The 14,475-nt window shown below is 46.0% G+C and overlaps 2 protein-coding genes across 4 annotated transcripts in view; one reads left to right on the forward strand and one right to left on the reverse strand.

The window, feature by feature from the left end:
* Positions 1-4,310, reverse strand: part of INTS9 (integrator complex subunit 9) — a gene marked incomplete at both ends in the record, with an annotated part of 69,776 nt that extends 65,466 nt beyond the window's left edge. For 2 of the 3 annotated variants that reach the window (XM_081997860.1, XM_081997859.1), the window contains one exon: positions 4,189-4,310. In XM_081997860.1, coding sequence (XP_081853986.1) covers positions 4,189-4,253 — 65 coding nt within the window. The remainder of the gene's footprint in view (positions 1-4,188) is intronic. The other variant, XM_081997858.1, reaches the window with a different exon arrangement.
* A 4,503-nt stretch (positions 4,311-8,813) lies between these two features.
* The window catches only part of HMBOX1 (homeobox containing 1), a gene marked incomplete at both ends in the record, with an annotated part of 113,309 nt that continues 107,647 nt past the window's right edge, over positions 8,814-14,475 (forward strand). Inside the window, one exon of the mRNA XM_081997536.1 lies at positions 8,814-8,854. Coding sequence (XP_081853662.1) covers positions 8,814-8,854 — 41 coding nt within the window. The remainder of the gene's footprint in view (positions 8,855-14,475) is intronic.

Raw genomic sequence — 14,475 nt, forward strand, 5'->3', positions numbered from 1 at the left:
ATGCTGGAAGGACAAAGGGGCAAGGAGGTTTTGCTGTGACCTGCTTTAAGCTGGCAGGTCTGGTACCAGTCAGCAAGGGCCGGGCCCCTTCTTTTAATTGTTTCAAATGCTAATAAAGAAACTTCAAGGTGGACACTGTAATCCTGAGCTTACAGTAGCAATTGCTGAGGCATTTCTTGCTACCATAACCGAGAGATTTATCCATACTTGTGACATTTGATTTTTGTGAACTTACAACTCCGCTCTAAACCCACTGTCTGCCCAGATTCAAGCATGTCTACAGAAATCCAAAACCACAAAAGTTGAGGAAACAAGAGAATTGAACCTGCCTGAAACCAAGCCCTGCAACAACCTCTGATTTGGAGACAGAACTCGAGAACCCAGTTGCAATGAAGTCTGCAAGTGCTGTGCACTAAGCTCTATAGTCAGGCATGTTTATATGTGGTAAGGGCTTTCAAATTTAAGGTCTTGAAAAGAGGAAGTGTTTCAAGGGCTCAGAGGAATGCTGTGTTCAGACTAACATCAACATGAAAGAACAAATCCTAACTGGCACTCCGGAAAGTCACAAGGAAGGAAAAAGGGGAAATCTAAGACCCAAGGAGTGAAGACAGAAGGTAAGAGGTGAGAGCAGAAGGATATGTCATCGAGAAGCTACACCAGAGAAGCGTAACCCCCTTTTGAGGACAAAGAGTAAGTCTGAAGTGTGATGACAGAAAAGTTGAGGTGGCTGACACATTCAAAAGCACAATTTAAGAGCAGTATTTTAGAGACTGAGGGGGATGAATATAATTGGTACAGAGAGACTAAAAGAGCTATGGAAAAAGCAGGGAAAAAGCAAGAATAAACCACTCTGAAATGCAACTATTGTGACAGATGACGGGAGGAGAGGACAGAAACCTTGCTTGGAAGGGACATATGGAGGCCTGTAGTCCAATGTCTCAAAGCCAGCACCAAATCAGGTCAGCCATGGCTTTGTCTAGCTGTGTCTCGCAAATCCCTGGAGCATGAGATTCTAGAGCCTCTCTGGGATGGGTGAAAGTGCCAAGAAAAACTTCATCACTGGGAGGCTAATGTCCAAGCTGAGCTGCCCAAGACACAGTTTGTGGCCACTAGCCCCTTATACTGCCTGCCACTGTCGAGAAGAGTTTGGCTCTGTTGCCTTTGTAAAGTCCTTTCAAGCAGATGTAGGTGGCTGTTAGCTCCTCGACTAACCTCCTCTCTGCCAGACTGAACAAGCTCAGTTCCCTCAACCTCTCCATGTAGTCATGGGCTCCGGACCCTGACCATCTTGGAGCTCTCTAAACACCCTCCCCAGTTCCTCAGCACCTCTCCTCAATTGGGACTCCAAATCTGGATCCATTGGTGGTTTCACCAGCACGAGGCAGGACGGAATAAACTTTCCTTGATATGCTTGCCCTACTCTACCTAATTTAGCCTAGTATGTGGTTTGTTTTCTTCATGACGAAAGAGCCCTATTGACTTGCACTAAACCTGGCATCCACTGAAGAGCATGGAGTCTTGTCAAGAGAGGCAAAATTAGCAGATAGGTCTTGTGTGTGGGTGAAAGTGGAATAAGCAACACAGGACAGAAAGGACTCTTTACCTTGAAGCCAAGAAGTAACGCCATTCCTGACAACATAGCTTTGACATTGTAATAGAGTGATTGATTAATCCAAAATAGCTAGAACTGTCCCATAAATAATGTAAGCAAGTGTGTCATGGCTAGACAGGAAAGGTTAAGAGCTTCCCACATGTTCATTTTACCATTTTGTATTTGACTTTGGTACAGGGGAGAAAATTCCAGTTGACAAACCTCCTTTAAAGTACATGAACTGGCATAAAGTGTTTGGCAACTGCAGGTACCTTGCACATGCTCCATGGGCTGGTGAGAACAAGGACTGCCATTTCCAGGACAAGGTGGAATCTAAATACCTTTTGATGGGCTTTTTTTTGAAGAGCAAAGAACTCTAAAAAATGTCCAGTCCCTTTAATGACACAAACACTACAGCACTTCCCTCTCTTACAGATTAAAGTGCAGGCTCTCAAAATGTTTGCTGAAGGAGTGTCCCATGCCAGGTATGACACAGGATTTAACTGCATAGCAAAGATCCTCTGTAATATCATACCTTTATGGTCCGCAGAGGTAAAAATCAGGGCATCTTTGCAGATCACTTACTGAGACTCGCAGAACCCAAGTGGTTCATAGATCATACTTTGGGGACCTCTGGTTTAAAGACAGCAGAGAGAAGCCTAGCTCCTCTCTGGTTAAAATTTCACATGGGTCCATCTCAGCCTAGCTGCAAGAAGCAACACTTCTGGTTCTGAAAGGACACACAGCTAGCAATAACCTCAGATCTGATAGATGTGTGTTCAAATTCTTGCGCTGCTACATGCTTCATGCAAGACCTCAGGCAGTCAGTGTCTCACCTGGAAACTGATGATAATGTCAGCTCTCTATCACCTGGCCACGTTATGCTGAAAGTACACAATTGAATTTCAGAGGTATTTAGACATCATGGTAATGGAGACCTGATATATAATGGTACAACTATGAATACTATAGAGAGATAAGGACTTTTTAGTGGCAGCAACATTCCTCCTCAAGTTTCTAACTCATTTCCACAACGCCCTGCAGGACATCTGTTTTGTAGAGTACTGAAAAGATCAATTATTTGCCCAAGTCCATGTGCTTAGGACAATCCTTGCTGTAAGGGGTGTTCAATCACCTTACCGACAAGATTGATTGGCTTTAAATCCAACTGTTTGCTCTGATTCCACTGGGCCATCAGGGGTCAAATCTGACATCCTTTCTTATTGAGTTTGAGTCATTTTAATGCAGACATTCTGGAGGTACTTGGGGAATTCCAGGTTGTGACCTGCAATTTGGCTGTTCATTCCCAGGGTCTCCTATCGGCAGACAAAGCTGGCATATCCCTGGGGAGCGTTGATGCCTGCAGTTCTAAAAAAACCTCTTAAGCCTTTGTTCAATCACCTAATTTTGCTACTTGTTCCTCTCTCAATTTCCTTTTTCTTTGGCGGATGGGAGGAAGCTAATGCAAAGCAACTCTCTCTGCACCTGGATTTCCCAAATTGTCTGAATCCCTTCAAAATCTACTACTGCCCCTAAATACTGTAGTTAGCAATTATGTTATGGAATAGGACAAAAATCGACGATCACACTGATCCGTCTTAAGGCATCTGTTGCCTACTCTACAGCAGATCTTGAACTCCATGTTCTTGCAGAACAATACATACATTGTCTATTCTTTTCCTCTCCGAAAAATAACACATCATAGGAAGGCTGTACAAACTGCTTTAACCTCATTAGGTCACTTAGGAAACTCCCTTTCCCAGTCATATTCTCCCCCTTTCCACCAAGCCTCCCCTGAACCCAGAATGTTCCTCACTTGTTTCCTCGTGGATTACTAAATGGCTTTTCTGAAAACTGCCACTGCTTCCCATCACCGAGGGTTACTCACTCCCACCTTTCCAACCCCTCGTTTTTGTAATTTGTTCCATTTACGCAAGACATAGGCCACCCTAACTGAATATCCAAATTCACCTAAAAACCTGAGAAAATACAACTTTGTAGTCAGGGCACAGAAGGGGGAGTACTGATCTCAGGATTCTCTTCTAGACTCTGGGTTTGTTTCACTGCTGTTCCGTTCCTGTGCCCAGCTGCACTGCCCTTTTCTTGATTTAATTTTTAAAAGGGAACAATTATGCCATCATGTCAACTAACGAGGACTGTTAAGTGCTATTTTTCTTTGCATTAGTCAGTGCTCTGAAGAAAAACCTGAGAAGATAGTGGTTAAACAGTTCTTGCTGGGCTCCTTGCACTCCATCTCGGTTACCCATTTATCTCATCTTGCATGAAGAAGCCAGAAAGATGACAGATATGTGACCTCACTTGTGCTGAGCAGTTGCAGCAATACTTTACTGAAGCTTAGAATAAATTATCTAGAAAAACCAATCAATAAATCCATAAAATGTCTTCCGTCTACTGAGCCAAAGGACGTTATTTTGATAAAGAGAATTTTTAAGTGAACAAAGTCTATTTATGATATCAGATGATGCTGTTCATTCGTACTCATCCCCTCCCTCCTTCCAATACACCATTTCACGCAGAGCACTCCAACTGCAACCCAAGAAGACAAAGACTAAGTACTTACAGGCCGCAGAACATACCTCTGAACCAGTGGCAACGGGAGGAAGTTGAGGGTAGACGTCATATCCAGTCCACAATCCAACATGATGGTGGTGGATTTGAACTTGAGTACATTGCATGGTAACGTTGGATGCCCTGACAAGCAGTACTGAAAGGAGAATACGAGTTACTCATGACCTTTACCAACAGAGTGAATCCCCCCCGATTGGCCTTTTTTACGTTAAACATGTAGTTTCATACACACCAGAACAAAACCTGATTTCCTATGAATCTGTGTCTCACAGATCCGTGTGTGTTCACTGAGATTTGCCCATGTCAGGGTATTATGGGCCAGATTTTCTTCAGACAAGTTTTTCTGATCACAAGGGTTGAGAGGATGGCATAGCTCCTCTCTCCAATTTAGGACACAAAAACTCCAGAAAATCACTTTTTTCAAAACTCAGTCCTACTGGCAAAACTTGGCTGAAATTGGCTAGCAAATTTGAAAATTACTTGGGGTGGAAAGGGAGGGAGAGAATCCCTGCAGGAACACAAGTTTTATTTCCTTAAGAAACCTGCCTAAACAAACAAACAAGGTGCAGCCCACACCTCCCATGGCTGCTTGGCACAGATCAGCAGAGGAGGCTGTAGGTGTGCACCGCAGCAGCTCTGGGGCATGCTCTCACCTGCTTTTTGTCTTGTAAAAGGCAAACAGGAAACCCGAGGGAATGGACAACCATACCTGAATGGAAGGGTTTGTGTACTGAGAAATCCCAAATGCTTTGCAACCGTAATGAACCAGTAAGCAGGTTGTGTGCAGGGCCACTTCAGCATCATTGAGATGCAGTCACCTCTTGTGTGGAGAGTGGCAAACGTTTAACAAGGCACAGGAGCAGCTGAAGCTTTGAATAAGAAGAGAAGTGAATAAAAATGCCAGCTTTAAAATGTGGGATTAGAAAAGTAAATGTCTGAATAGAGCGTGGCCACCTCCGCATGAAGGTTTCTCTTCTTTGATGAAAGGGATTCGATGGTTCTTCAAGGATTGCAAGAATAGGAGATTTTGCATCTCAAATACAAGTTTTTGCATCTCCGAAGTCTGGGCATCTGGCAGCACAGAAACGCTCAGGTGGTCAAACTTCAGCTTTTAAATTCAAGTTTTGGTCAATTAAGATGAAAAATATCAATTGGTTGGCCACGCATTGCACTAAAAACAGCTTCAGTCATTTTCTAATTCATTTATACCTTATGCTTGCTTTCTATACTTCACTCTACGAAGTGGAAAGCAGGTAGATTAATCACTTAATTTCCTACCTCTGCTCACAATATGTTAACGCAGGACTGCAACTGTCTGGATTAACAACTCCCAAGGAGACTATTTACATACATTCATCAAAAACCTGTTTTAAATTATATTTAAATATTAAAAAGCTACTGGGCCCCAAATACTAAATTAAGAATATCACAAAGACTTTTGTTTTAAATTCACAATGCCTTAATTATTAAGGAGCAACATTACATTTTGCCTGCTGTTAGCAAAGTTTAAAAAAAATGTGAAAAGTCAAGCTGGTGAAGAAGTGAGTATACAAGTATGGAATTCAGTTGTTTTATTCGCAAATGTAAAATACGCATGTGAAATGAAGGTCTCATCAGACCTCAGAACTTCGACAACTGAAGCTATAAATCCAAGTACATAGAAGAAAGTGAAGGTAAAAATAAGATCTAAACTATTTTTGCAGCTTTTAAACTACCCGTAATTAAAAAAGACGGTGAAGTATCATCACTTTTATCAGCAAAACACTCACTTTTTTTAAAAGTCATGAATAGGATCATGACCCTGACATCTACGAGCTAACTGGAAAAATCTTCCTTTTTTCTTCTTTAAAAGCATCTAAAATAATCTAATATCTGTGGCTGTCACGCTGTGGTAAATGGATTCCTGGGGGTCAGTGGACTCTTTCTATCAGACTCAAGGAAAGCGACTTAAAAAAAAAAAAAAGGCAATTCATATATGCTCTACTTCCATTTGCACAGGTGACATTTCTGGGCCTGTTAGAATTTTAGATTAGGAATCCAAGAATCAGAGTGTCTGTACTACGTAAGAATCTATACACACTATAAATGTGGAGGTTTCCACCCAGTTTATACTTGTTATGTTTAAAACAGATCCAGAGATCCCAGTCACTAATATTCCTGATCAGACTAAAATGCAAGTCCTTTTTGCTCTAAGATTTGTTTGCTTCCATCTTAAGGCTGAAGACCGGTAACAGCCAACACATTCAGTGCCTCATCCCCTAATTAAAAAACAGTAATGTAAAAAAGCCACAAAACATACACAGAAGACACAAATATGCCCACCTCAGCTCACAACTCTCTTGTCAGGCTTTGTAAATTGGATGAAAGTTTGACAGAGCCAGGCACAAAGAGATCAAGATGAGGGGCTAATTCCAAATGCCAAGGCCCTCAAAGCGGCAGGTTCTCAGCAGACATCTGGTTCATGCTGAGCGCTCGCCAGCTCGGAGCGTCTCTGGTGATCTCATGGATGGCAATGTGACAGAGAAAAAGAGATGATGTTTCACACCAGCAGCTCCAAAACATTCAAAATTTTGCAGGTTAAAGCCAGTGCTTTGAATTCCAGCTGAAGCCAACCAATACTGCAGTGCATTATTCCAGCAGCACATGCTAGCTTAAAATGTAGGGGGAAATTCGCAACTGGATTTGCCTGGATCAAAGCACATTCGAGTTTGTGGGAGCCTGACATTTTCACTGGATTCTGAATCAGGTCTGGAGTCTGTCACCTCTACCTTGTTCTTCCAAATTCAACCCAAATATATGAAAAAAGAGGATGAAACAGCATCCAACTCCTCCCCCCAAAACCCCGAGATTCAGCCATATCTCCAGACAAATACAAGATGAAGAATCTGGTCTTATGTTCCCCGGCCCCCAAATTTACAGACAGGTCTAAAAATGTTACATAACAGATTTCAGACAGTTTGTATTTCTCCCGCGCCCCCAACCCCTCTCGCTCTCCCTATGTAAGAACTCTGCATTTCCGCTATGGTCTTTATTTAAAGATTTATCCGTTTGCTTTCCCCTCACTGCATTATATGAGCCTCTACAACCACATCCAGAAGTGCTTAGCTTTGCACAGTTTATCCCACTGGTGGTATTCATCCATGCAGAGAAACTCAATCATATATGTAAGATTATGCAGGATCAAGCTCTTCAGCCACCTGCCTTCCAGATTAATTTTACACAGTTACACCTCAGATGATAGTGATTTACTGGAAGTCTCAAAACAAAGCCCAGAATCCAAGTTTGCTTCTATGAAGCTTCCTCAAGTCAAAATTGCTCAGTCTCAAAACTGAGTGACAACCCTACATTTAACAACAGTGTAAATCCAGATTACACAAATCAAAAGCTATGCTCAGATATTTTGAAACCTGCTTCGGTTTCCACCTCCAGACAAAGAATTGCAGCACATTATGTGAAGAAAGGAAATTCTTGGAAAATAAAGTAGTGGTTGAATCCAAGGCCTTTGGGAAACTTAAATAGTTGAAAACTGAGTTCTAGAAAGGAGACCAATAAAGTGAGTAATGTATTTTCTGATAACTTTCCCTTTAGAAGACCATAATATCGGAATCAAAATATTTGTCAGAAGCATAGTGGACCCTTGTCAAAGTTATTCCAGACTGATTTTCTTAGTGGCAACCACCTGCACTAACCTCACACTGCCGATGGAAAATGATTTTATTATGAACCACGGCGATTTATTAATATTCCTAGAGCAGCCCGCGAGACGCCACACATGCAGTGGGCTAGCTCCAGCACTGCTCCATGGCGAGGCTCCTGTTTAAGGGTAGGAAGGCAGAAAAACACCTCCTCCTTCCTCTTCCTCCTCCTCCTCCCGAATGCCACCGATGTTTCAACAGATCCAACAACCCTGCACCGCCGGCGGGGGTGACACGGCGGCAGAAGGCCGAGGAGAGCCATCTTGCCCGGGCTTCTGCCCCCTCCCACACCCCGGTGCCTAATCCCCACCCGCCTCGGCCTCCCCGGCTCTGCCCCCTCAGCCGGCAGCTCCCCGCCGGCCGTTTAACGGTCGCTCGCGTGCCGGGCTGCTGAGGGGACCAGAGCGCAAGGCCCGCCCCGATCACTCAAGGCCCCAGCTTCCCCTCACGCTCGGCGGGGCTGAGGCTGCCGCAACCCAGGGGCGATCCCGGGAGCCCTCCCCACCGCCGCCGGGGGAGGAGGGGAGGGGGCAGGCCGAAGCCCCCCCGCCCCCGAACACCCCCAGCCCCACACACTCACCAGCTTCATGCTTCACCCGGCTCTATTTACTGGGACAATCCTGCCCCCACCTTCCTGTCCGGCCCCCAGGCACGCCCTCGCCCCCTCCCCCCCCCCCCCGCCGCCCCAGCGCATCATGGGACTTGCAGTCCTACCTCCCCCCCGCCCAGGATGAAGTCATGGCCGAGCCCGCCCCTCCTTCCCGAGGCATGCCGCGAGTTGTAGTCCGCTCCGCGCTTCGCCCCGCGCGCCATTGGCGTGCTGTCCCGTCGAGGCATTCTGGGAGTTGTAGTCCCCGCGCGGCGGCTCTCCCCGTCACCCTGGGGAGGGGGGAACTACAAGTCCCAGAGTCTCACAGCTGCAGCAGGTGGGAGCTTGGATGTTGATATCAACATGGCGCTTGTCAGACAGACAAAGACAGTCAGTCTGGTGTGATTGAGCCAAAAAAAAAAAAAAAAAAAAAAAAAAGAGAGGGAGCGAGGAGGAGGAGGGAGCGGCAGGAGCAGAGCCGGACGGGGAGGGGGGCCCTTGTCCTCGGGGGGGCTGGGGAGGGGGCCTCGGCGACTGAGGGATTTCCTCCCCCCCTATTGTTCTCGTCCCTCTGCGCCCCCGTTAATCTCCCCTCACGCTGGGGCGGGGGCGGGCGGGGGGACCCCCCCACTCCTGCCGGTACATGGTGAGGTGGAGGCGCCGCCAGCACCCAGAGGTGAGTGTTGCTTGTGGGGAGGAGGGAGGGAGAGAAGGGGGGGGGAAGGAGGGCGAGAGTGGCGCTTGAGAGGGGAGGGGGCGGGCGGGTGGGTGGACTGGAGGGCGGGAGGGGAGCGGGAAGGGGGTCCCCCCTCAGCCGGCGCCGCGGCTGCCTGCGGGGGAGTCGCGCCGCGCCGGAGAGCGGGTTTCCTCGCAGCGTGGGATGTGCGTGAGGGGGAGAAGCCGGGGCGGGGGGCGGCCGGGTCGGGCAGGGGCAGCCCCGCAGCCCGGGCGGCCGCTCGCCCGGCGGAGCTCCAGCCGCGGCCCCGGAGCTGGGGGAGGAGGAGGAAGGTGTCCCCGGGAGGCTGCTGCGGGGTCTGCGGGAGGGCAGGGTTCTGAAGAAGAGTCCTCCATCGTTGCTCCTGCCATTTCATTATCTATTCCTATTTTTTTCCACCCCTCTCCCGGGCGTGGAGGGGAGGGAACGGGGACGGACTCGTGGTGGCGGAGTCCCCTCAGCCTGGGTGGGTGCTTTTTGCTTGGGTTTTTTCGGTTTTGTTTTTTGTTTTTTGTTGTTTGTTTTTTTTTTGAGGGGGTGATGTTTCGGTTTTGTTCGCCGCTGAGCGTGGGGCTGGGTTACAAACCCCAGCACGGCGGCGGGGGGACCCCCGCACCCCGTTCCCAGCACCCCGGGGTGGCTGTCCCGGCCCGGCGGTACTTTGGCCGGTGAAGGCGAAGGAAGGAGGGACGCTCCGACCCTGCGGGGATGGAGCCCGGTGAGCCGTGAGGATCAGGCCCAGCATCCAGCCCCTTCGCCGGGGCTCTGCCGAGGGGTCTGCCCTGGCTGGGGGCGCTGAGGGGCCGGTCCGCTCTAGGGGACCCCCGGTGCTTCGTGCCTGTGGAGGTGGGGGGAACGGGGGCCCACGGGGGCCCCAAAACTCGCCGGCTCCCAGGGACGGGGGAGGCTGCGCGACTGGGAGGGCGAGAGCTGTTGCAGCTGCCGGGGCTTCGGAGAGCGGGTTTTCGGGGAGGGCAACGACGTCAATGCGAAGGGTGTCTCATCGCTGGAGAGTTTAACGGGAGGGGGGGAGGAGGAGGAGGACCCGGAGGGGAAGTCGGTCCCAAAATGTGCGAGGAGAGCTTGGGTGGGGTGTCACGGGCTTGTTTGTGTTGTACTTCTTGGGAAGAGATGGGGAGGAGGGGGGTAAATGCTGTCGTATCCGTGCCTGGCATCTTCTCTTTTCTTTTTCTTTTTTTCTTTTTTTTTCGGAAGAAGAGTGTGTTTGACCCCAGGACCGGTTGGAGGAAGTGGCAGGGAATGCCGCTGAACTGTGTTGCTTTGATTCGGGGTTAAAACAAAACCAGAGGTGCAGGATACACACGCGAGGCAGACCGAGCCGAGTTCTTCAACCTCAGCTTTGTCTGATGGATTGATTGTTTTTTGGCTTTTTTTAGTTGTAAGAGTGTCTCTTGGTATGCTTGCAGAGCACTTCTTCGGAAAACATTTTTTTTTTTTTTTCTTCGCGATAGGTCTGAAAAAGCCTTGGTCCTGTGTGGTGTTTTTCCTAGTCCTTTCGTGATAGGGACTAAAAATATTGCCTTTTTTTGGGGGGTGGGGAGGGAAGAAGGAAGAGGAAATGAAGATTGTAAGCGTGTTTGCTGTTGAGTCGGATTATCTCAGTTTGTTCTTCGGTTCGAGTAACGTTGGGATAAGTGGCTTTTAAGTACAAAATGTATATGAACGAAAGCTGGAAAGATATTAAACTTTGTAGGGAGGAAAGCGTTAAACTGATGGCCAGGGCAGGCGTTCGAGAGCACTGCCGGAGCAGATCTGGTAGACGTTACGTGCCCCTGCTTCAAACTAATGGGGATGGAGGAAAAGGGAACTGGTGGGGGAAAAACCCCCACCAAACCCTACAATTTGCGTGAATGATACCATGTAAAATATATTGTCTTGGAGAGCGGAGTCGTGCTCTGCAGACGATTTGTGGGCTGGCAAAACCCTGAAGTGCCTGCTTGGGTCCCGTGATGTGACTAGCTCATTTCTGCAGGGCTCATCAGGTACAGACTCCGCTTCCTTCCTGGGATGGTGCAGCTGGCATTTGATTTCCTCCATGGATGGGAGAGGAGGAGTCCTGTGCAGGTTTTTTTTTCCCTGAGATGATTGCATTTTCTTTGGCCTTGCTGTACCCTGTCTCATTAGTAGGAACTGCATCTATATTTATTTACCATTATACCATGTCCCTTGGGATGTCGGGTGTAGTTTGGAGTAGGTATATATGGATTTATCACTCTTAACATTTTTTTTTCTCCCATCATGCTAGGACCAAATCCGTCAACAGCAGAGAACAAACTTAATTTATTTCTGTGTTTTGCATCTCCCTTTTAGCCATTTCTCTTCCAAATTGCTAAGAAAACATTTCCGAGATGCGGATGGGGGAGGGAAGTAGGGGAGAAGTGAGAAAGGGATGGAATATGTTTTCTGTGCAGGGATGCATTTGTTATCTGCATGTTCTGGGAGCGTGAAAGAGCGAGGTTTAATACTGCACCTGAAAACTGGGGTTTGGGGACACTCTCTTCCTTTTAAGTGAAGATTCTTCTTTAGCCCCATGACAGCCACAACTTTTTCTATAGGCTTGACAGAATCGTCTGACGAGCCTGGGCATGAGACTGGGAACAAGGAACTTGTGTTTTACTCAGTGATGTCTGTTCTTCCTCCTGTCGTTCCTTTAGCACCAGTGCAAGCACCAGAACAGGCATCAGCATTTTTACTCCTGTGTCATCCAACTCTGGTCAGAGCAGGTCTAGACGACATTGTGGTATGCAGGCTGCCAGCTGTGTTAGAGGAATGCTGCCATAGGTGAAACTGCAGGATTTTTAAAGAGTGGTAAGGAAACCTGGAAGAAAATCCTGTGTGGATGAGGCCTGCTTATCTCCCTAACTACTTTACTGAGTGGTCTTGAGCAATTCCTTTCTATTTGTTGACCTTTCTAGAAAACGTGCATCTCTCCAGCATTGTGATCCTGATAATTCCACAGAATTAGTAACTGGTGCCAGCTGCAGAAAGCTTACTTGTAAGGCAGTTTCTGTGTGGGTTGTACTGGTTTCTTTCAAAAGGATATTAAAAGTTCATGGCTGTCCAGTGTTTTGAAAATTAAGTTATTATGAAGTGTTTACTTTATAGTGATAATCCATAAGTCCATGGAAGTGTTTGATATCTTTTTCTTTTTTTTTTTTTTGGTCGGTATCTGGAGCTGGGAAAACAGTGGGGTTCTGACATTGGCTTTTTAAACATTTTTACTTTATTTTTAATAAAATGGATTTTTAACAAGCATGAATTTCAAGAATTGTTCTATCATGAAATTTTGGGATTGCTCTTTTTTTGTTGGATGTCAGCAGGGCAGTGATGAAATCTGGGTCTTTAGGATGGGTTTGGGAGGGGAATTGGAAGAATTAATGAAACTGAAAGATGAGAAAGGAAGAACGCCGTACTGTCCCTCTCATAAAGGGATCTCTGAAGGTGTTTGGTTGTATATGCTAGAAAATAAACCAATTTGCATGAAACAAAAGTACATTTTAATCTAAAGAAAGCAGCTTGTGCTTTACGGTGATTTCTGTGCAGAGCTTTCAGGGACACTACAGGATTACTCATTACAGTGTTGGGATCTGTGGCAAATATTTTTCATCTTTTGTGAAGTTTAGGATTCGAAGTCAGACTCTTGAAGGGATGCTATCAGCTTAAGAATCCTACTGCAAAAAAACATGCCTTCGTTTCTTCTACCAATAACTTTATGCAGCTTTGATCCTTCTTTTAAAGTCACTGAAGTAGATTTGACCTTATACAGCTTTTAAGGGAGCGGGCATTGGATCCATGTACAGGTCCTTGTGGGATTGGGCTTTAATTATACCTATGCTGATAATAGTATCTTGTGGGTTATCAATGAAGTGAGACTAGCGTCATGATCATAGTGGGATTCTTAAGAGATAATGAGGAGAATTTGTTTTTTTTTTTAATTCTATCCCTAAAGCTGGTTTTATACATAAGATTACTGATAAGCTGTATTTTAGCATTCTAATATTCGTATATTGAATAAAGATCTGTTCTGACGTGTAAAATGACGATGGCTGGGTAGCGAAGTATACTAAGAGTTCATATTTGGACACTCAGTCATGCAAACGGATTGTGTGTTAGCTATGAATGCAATTTCCACTGTTAATGCTAAACATAAGTGTTTTGACAAATGCTTTTAATCTGGGGAACAATACAAGCAAGAATAACAGGGTATGAAAAGAAAGTGTTATTTTTCATTTTGCAGGTGGCAAACCAAGGTGTAGAGGGATTAACTTGCCCGAGTTCCTATGTGGAGTCTGCGGCAGAACTAGTAATCAGTCCATGATCTCTAGGGTTTGTCAGGGCTTTAATCAGAGTTTTTCTTCCTCCCCTCATTAATTGGCTAATATTTTGAAAATAAGGTCTACAGATTATTTTTCTTTCCTCCAGTTTCAAACTTTATAGCCTGAAGTTTTTTCATTTTCAGTCAAGCCTTGAAAACAGAGGGTTGGAAAGCTTTGTCTGAACAGCACCTCCCTGACATATGATACTATCTTGAAACAGCCTCTGACAAGTGAACCCTCTCATTGAAATCATGTGAGGAATTTTATTACTCAACTCTGAAGATCTTCTGGGGGAAAGGAGGTTGCAAACTATTAACTATGTGGTCTTCATTGCAAGTTGGCACATAAAATGTTCTTATGTATTGAAGCAGTCATGCGGTCCAGAGAAAGAAGTAGAGAATCGGCTCTGTAGTTGCTGACCAACTGAAAATTTCATCTTGTAACTGTGAGAAACACAGTTATTTTTGCATTGCGCCTGCTAAAAAGAGATATATTCCCTTGAAATCTGGTCTTTCTTTAAATGTGGTATTGTTTGGTTTCCTTCCCCTCTCCTCCCACTCGACTGGGTGCTTATACAGGGTTAGCCTGTGACTGTAAAAACATATGGAGAAGCTTTTATGATGGATAACCTTACAAAGTATATTGTGTTTGGGATCCTTCTTTTCTTTGCTGTTGCAGTCGGGTTTACCAAAAGCTCGTTGTTCATGCAGGCTTCCTGCATAACACGCTGCTGAGCAAAGTGCTTGTTTCACAGTTAGGAAACTGCCGCTATCGCAATTATTGCGTCGTAAAGCCTAGCCTAATCGGAGGTGATCGATTTATGGCCGTAACTTGTGTGGTGTGCTTGCGGAGTACAGCTCTGATGTTTCACATTTGATTCATTATGGCCAAGCCACTGTCCTGCTCCTTTACTGTTCTGCGATAAAATAATACTTTGTACCTTCATTTGTAAATCTTGA

Source organism: Phaethon aethereus, assembly GCF_964289735.1.
Source record: "Phaethon aethereus genome assembly, chromosome: 3".
Classification (NCBI taxonomy): domain Eukaryota; kingdom Metazoa; phylum Chordata; class Aves; order Phaethontiformes; family Phaethontidae; genus Phaethon; species Phaethon aethereus.